We start from the raw sequence: 5,292 nt of genomic DNA on the forward strand, positions 1-5,292 counted from the left end.
ATGTGTGTGTGTGTATCTATATATATATGTGTGTGTGTGTATATATTTATATATGTGTGTGTGTATGTGTGTGTATGTATATATATATATGTGTGTGTGTGTGTGTGTTTATATAAATATATATGTACGTATATGAACTTTATATCTGTACTAGTTATTTATTTATTTCATCGGTATGTGCAGCAAGGGACTTTTATCGGGGGGGTCCGACCTCACTACGACACTTGGCATGTACTCGGACGATAGTGGCGGGAGTGATGACGATGGAAGCGATTCGATCAACGATGCAAAGCTGACCGAAGACATTGAAAGGAGTACAAGCACACAACATAGGAAGTCAACGTCAGACACGGGCGCGGGCTCGAGTTCGAGTAAAGCGGAACCCAGTGTTAAACCGAAGATCAACCCGGTTACGGGAAGGTGTGTGTTGGAACTTATTTTCGGGCGTGAATTTGTGAGAGTGGTGCAGTCTTTTTCTTTCCGATTTCTACGTTTAGTTACATTTGTACCTATTTTTTTTTTGTGCACATTGTCGTATCCCGTGTGCAACGCCCGCCTGCGAATCGCATGTACCTACGTTGCTACATTGTGGAATATCGGTTGGGAGAAGCCCATTTGATCTGATTCTTTATTCTGCCCTCACTTAAGCAAATTGTTCCACGCGAAACCAATGGAAACTCTGACTCATCGCTAAATCAGGTGACCACGTGTTGAGCTCTGGAGTTTTCTGGATCTCAATATCCCTCTTAGAGTTCGGTATACATAGTAACCAAATCGCAATACGTTATAATGATACTCACATATCAAATTTATACTCTCGACATCAGTTATTTCTCCACCAAACCCAACCCTATGGAAGGTCTGAGTGAGGAGGACAAGGAGCGAGAGGCTGAGAAGTTGATGACACTATTCAACCGATTAGAAAAGAATGGAGTGATGAAGGTGAGATTATTGGAGGAGGTCAAGCGTATTTATTTTCTTTATTTGGATTTGCAATAGATGCATATGGGCTCTTTTGTTCTACTCCTATTGCAAGACGGGCCTTACACAAAAAAAAAATTTCGTTCTCATCTTAAATATCACCCAGATCATAATACTATAAAGGAGTCTTCCGTGTTTAGTATAGAATGTGTGTATTATACTTTACTCATCACCTCCATATTCCACTGTACACGCATAGGTGATGGGCACTAACAAAGACGGAAAGCAAGTGGAAATTCCCCGCTCTCCTATGCCACCCAAAGACGGATAATGCTTACAATAATTACCACCTGAACATTACGGAAGTAACATCTGGGCAGTGTCTATCTGACATTAAAGTGTATGCAACGATTTTATTCTACTATTACCTTGTACAATACGGTGACATTGATGAGTGTCTATTTATGGGGTGCCCAGCGTGGGATGAAGCCGCGAATGTATTCAAATAATTACAGCGTTCCCCTTAGTAGTCGGTGACGCCTTTGAGCTTCTTTTTGATCAGCTGTCGTGTGTCAGTTTCAAGCGTTCGGAGTTCCTAGTGACGATTTCTATACAGTCAATGAACAGAGTCAACATCACTGTGGTGCGAGGCGTTTGTCGTAAAGGATGTGCTCGTTGTGCTGTAAGATTTACACGTTACAACTAATAAAGTATTAAAATCGTATAGAGGCGATGCTTTCTAGACAAAACTGTTTAATCTGCTGCATGGGACAATTTAAATAATTTATTGCTGAATAAACTGTACATAAATGAACCCACATGCTTGTATGCGACCATACCATACGGGTTGATCCAATGCATTAATCGGGTACCCTGGCAACTAGAAATGTCATGTATATATATACGACTATTGGTGGATTCCAATAATAGACCAGAGTTTCAATTGTAAACTTGAACTGGTTGGAGCGGTCGCAGGAGGATTGCAATCGACTAGATGGCGTATAACACATAAATAGCGACTTCAGAATTTATCACTGTCTCCTACGACTTGTCAATTCGAATTATGTTCGATACAGGGTTGAAAATAAAGCCAAATTATCAGTGATCAATCATTCTACTGGGTCAGAGGTAGCTAGCAGATAAAACGAGTATGTAACTCAATTATACATATATGCTTTGAAATAATGGCACTTTTTTTTGCAATTCATAAAAGACTGGTCCTGAAATGTGTCTCTTGATGTATAACATGGTACTTTAAATTTTAATCGGCGTGGGAACCCCTTTCGCACCTGTGTCTGCAATGTGACAAGTGTTTGTATTTGTGTCAGTCCATTTCATTTTTCTGTACATCCAAGCAATCATTTCACAAAGGAGGCTAGATATGTGCTATGTATGTATTGGTATTCTGTTCCTATTATTTAGATTGCTTGCTTTGTATACTTTTTAACGTAACCATTTGGAGACAGGGATTGTGAAATTATGTATCGCCTCCAGAGTGTCGTGATTCAATCCATACTTGAAACTCACCTTCAACAACATGCTTTTCTTTTTAACGCCAAAAAAGACTGGCCTACAGAATCATATATTGAAAAATTAAACAAACCATAATGCAGAACAGTGCAAGGTTTTACTTACAAAACCATTCCATTTCATTGGCGTTGTTGAAGCTATCATTATAAAATTCTCACTGGACGCTGGAAAGGGTGATTATATTTCTCGATACTTGTATATCTGACCTGGTATACGACAAAGACATATCTTCTTAGCAAACTAGTATATCATGACGTATATCGGACTTCTGACTGTAATAAAAGACGTGTCGGCCGGACATATTGTCATCCCGAAGTAGTTTACGACGGTCCTAGCATGTCTTCATAGCGAAAAGTAACCAGCCCAGTTGTAAATAGTACATACTTTCAACAAACCCACATATTCGACGACTTGATTTGTTTACGATTTATAAAGCAAATTTATCGACACACACAAGTATGTACTACTGATTAACAACAAATTCCAGCTTCTTCATTCCTAAGAGGCAAGAAAAAAAGAATCCTGATGATACCACCTTTGGCTTTGATTGATCATTTGTATCGGCCTCTATCTTTATATATATAAAATGTATTTACTCCAGTCCAGTGATATTGTCTTATAAATATATTTTGTTTTATGTGTGGAGGTCTTTGAGTTTATCGGTCCCATATTTATGAAATTTGTCATTAAAAGCTATAACGTATCTCTATTGGACGTGGAACATCTCGACGGAGTTAAAATTTGCCTTCTCTCCAAATGACAAATGAGTCATACTCTCTAGAGACCAGTAGAGGCGGCCTCAGGCCTAGATACCAGTAGCTCTACATAATAATTATAAATAAAACTATTGATTAAAGTATGCTTTACTATTTTTCCGGCTTTGTAAGTTTTTCGGACTTTTTCATGTGAATTTCGAATACACGACAGAAATCAGCGTACAAAAAAAAGTAAACAAACAAGCGTGAATAAGTCTCGTTTCTGAAGCTTAGGTATATATGCTGAGTGACGGTGTCCGTGACAGTCACACGTCAGGGTTGAAGAACAGCGTCTCACCTCTACCTCTGTTTGAATGGAAATATCGGTTACCCACCCAGACTTATTTGATAACAGAAGGACTTCAAGCATACTTCGGATTATACTTCGAAGAATACATTGAATTTCCATATAATCAGAAAACAAGAGAGCCGTTACACCATGAGATATCATACACAAGCTCTTCTAATGATCGTCATGGTTTTTGCCATTGATCGTTCATCAGCGGCACCGCTTGCCTTACAGAATGAAGCGCTGCCATATGGCGACGATGTAATGACTATAAACATGGAGATGATAAGTCCAGATGCTGAAATAAGTGAAGTATACGACCAAGAATTTGAGATCGAACTCGATCTGAATATCAACGCAAACGGGTTTATGATGTATGATTTCTAAGCTATACGAGCCAGGAAGGAAGTGCGAGGGTTTGAGCGGCATGGGATCTCCGTTCAGTATCTACTCTTAACTATCAACGTACATGGCATGTGAGAAGGCGTCATTAGCTCTAATCAGGACAAAAGTACCTTCAATATGGTGCACGTTGAACTTGGAGCGTGTATACCTATTGCAGTTCTCTTCTCTGGCTTTGATCTTTGAACATCATTGGTGATAAGGCGCCTCCGCCTGTACGCTTACTGTGTTGGCAACATGCGGTGGAATTGAGTGGAAAGTGCGTAAAATATGCACTAGTAAGCTGTGGATGTTGATATCGATACGACTCCCAGTCAGATTTGGTAAATATAGGGTAGATCGCTTTAACGCGTGTCTAAGGGGATGAATTTAGTAGTGTACATAAAATAAATGCCTATTGTTTCACAATATTCCTTGAATATGTTTTTATGTACATGTAATTCAGCTGTGCACACTATTCAGTGAGCATCGATTGATTCCTGTTTTCACATATAGAATTGAACAACTTCATGTGCAGACTGCATCGCAAGGAGTGTAACGAATGTTCTATTCATCGCGCAATATTAAAGTGAGTATTTGGCTGGGCTTGAAGCTGAAGTCAGCGTTCCTAATTTGCGACGACTAGTAAATTAAATATGTTGTCCATCCGTCACTTTGAGAGCTTGTATTCTATCAACAACACGTTATTTAGGCTTCTTAATTCGCTACTTAGGCTGCACACAACATTTTAACATAACGATTGTATACTAGCATGTACTAACTACATGACTATAGTTGATCACAATTGGATAGCAGCTAAACTTCTAAAATGCCGACAATGCTGATCTGATCAAAATTTTGCATTATACCCTGAGGCTACCAAAAAGGCGCCGTGGAAATTACAAATGCAATATGGAACTTTTCATGATTAACGATGCATGCCTTTCATCTGTTTCAAGCGTTCGTCTGGATTATAGTATATGGGTCTTCGTCACCGAATATCATATCTCGTATCTGGAGACATTGTCAGACACATATTAATCAACGGTTCGAAAAGGGTTCCGCTCAATTATAGGCACCAACTGCCAGTTGTCAACACTCATCTACTTTTAGGGTCTAGGGTTTAATGTTTTATTTCATACCATAGCCTCCTAATGTTCTTTTTTAGGAGGCTATGTTCATACATAGCATACTTAATATTTATATATATATATATATATATATATATATATATATATATATATATATATATAACTATTAATTATATTATATATATATAGTATATATATAAGTAATATATATATAACTATAATATATATATATTATATATATATATATATATATATATAGATAACGTACAATTATAATTTCACATACATATATGTATAGATAGATAGATAGATGGATAGATTGATA

General features: G+C 37.8%; 2 protein-coding genes across 2 annotated transcripts; both read left to right on the forward strand.

Annotated features, from left to right (window-relative positions):
- Window positions 1-175: 175 nt before the first annotated feature.
- Window positions 176-1,691, forward strand: SARC_04534 (hypothetical protein; the record flags this gene model as incomplete). The annotated part of the gene is made up of 3 exons (XM_014301636.1): window positions 176-420; window positions 828-942; window positions 1,181-1,691. 3 exons carry the CDS (start codon window positions 176-178, stop codon window positions 1,250-1,252), a joined length of 432 nt encoding a protein of 143 aa, XP_014157111.1. The 3' UTR covers window positions 1,253-1,691.
- Window positions 1,692-3,486: 1,795 nt separating this feature from the next.
- SARC_04535 (hypothetical protein) lies at window positions 3,487-4,294 on the forward strand. Its single transcript, XM_014301637.1, has one exon. The coding sequence runs from the start codon at window positions 3,646-3,648 to the stop codon at window positions 3,880-3,882; it is 237 nt and encodes a 78-aa protein (XP_014157112.1). The 5' UTR covers window positions 3,487-3,645; the 3' UTR covers window positions 3,883-4,294.
- The last annotated feature ends 998 nt before the right edge of the window (window positions 4,295-5,292 follow it).

Source organism: Sphaeroforma arctica, assembly GCF_001186125.1.
Source record: "Sphaeroforma arctica JP610 unplaced genomic scaffold supercont1.258, whole genome shotgun sequence".
Classification (NCBI taxonomy): domain Eukaryota; class Ichthyosporea; order Ichthyophonida; genus Sphaeroforma; species Sphaeroforma arctica.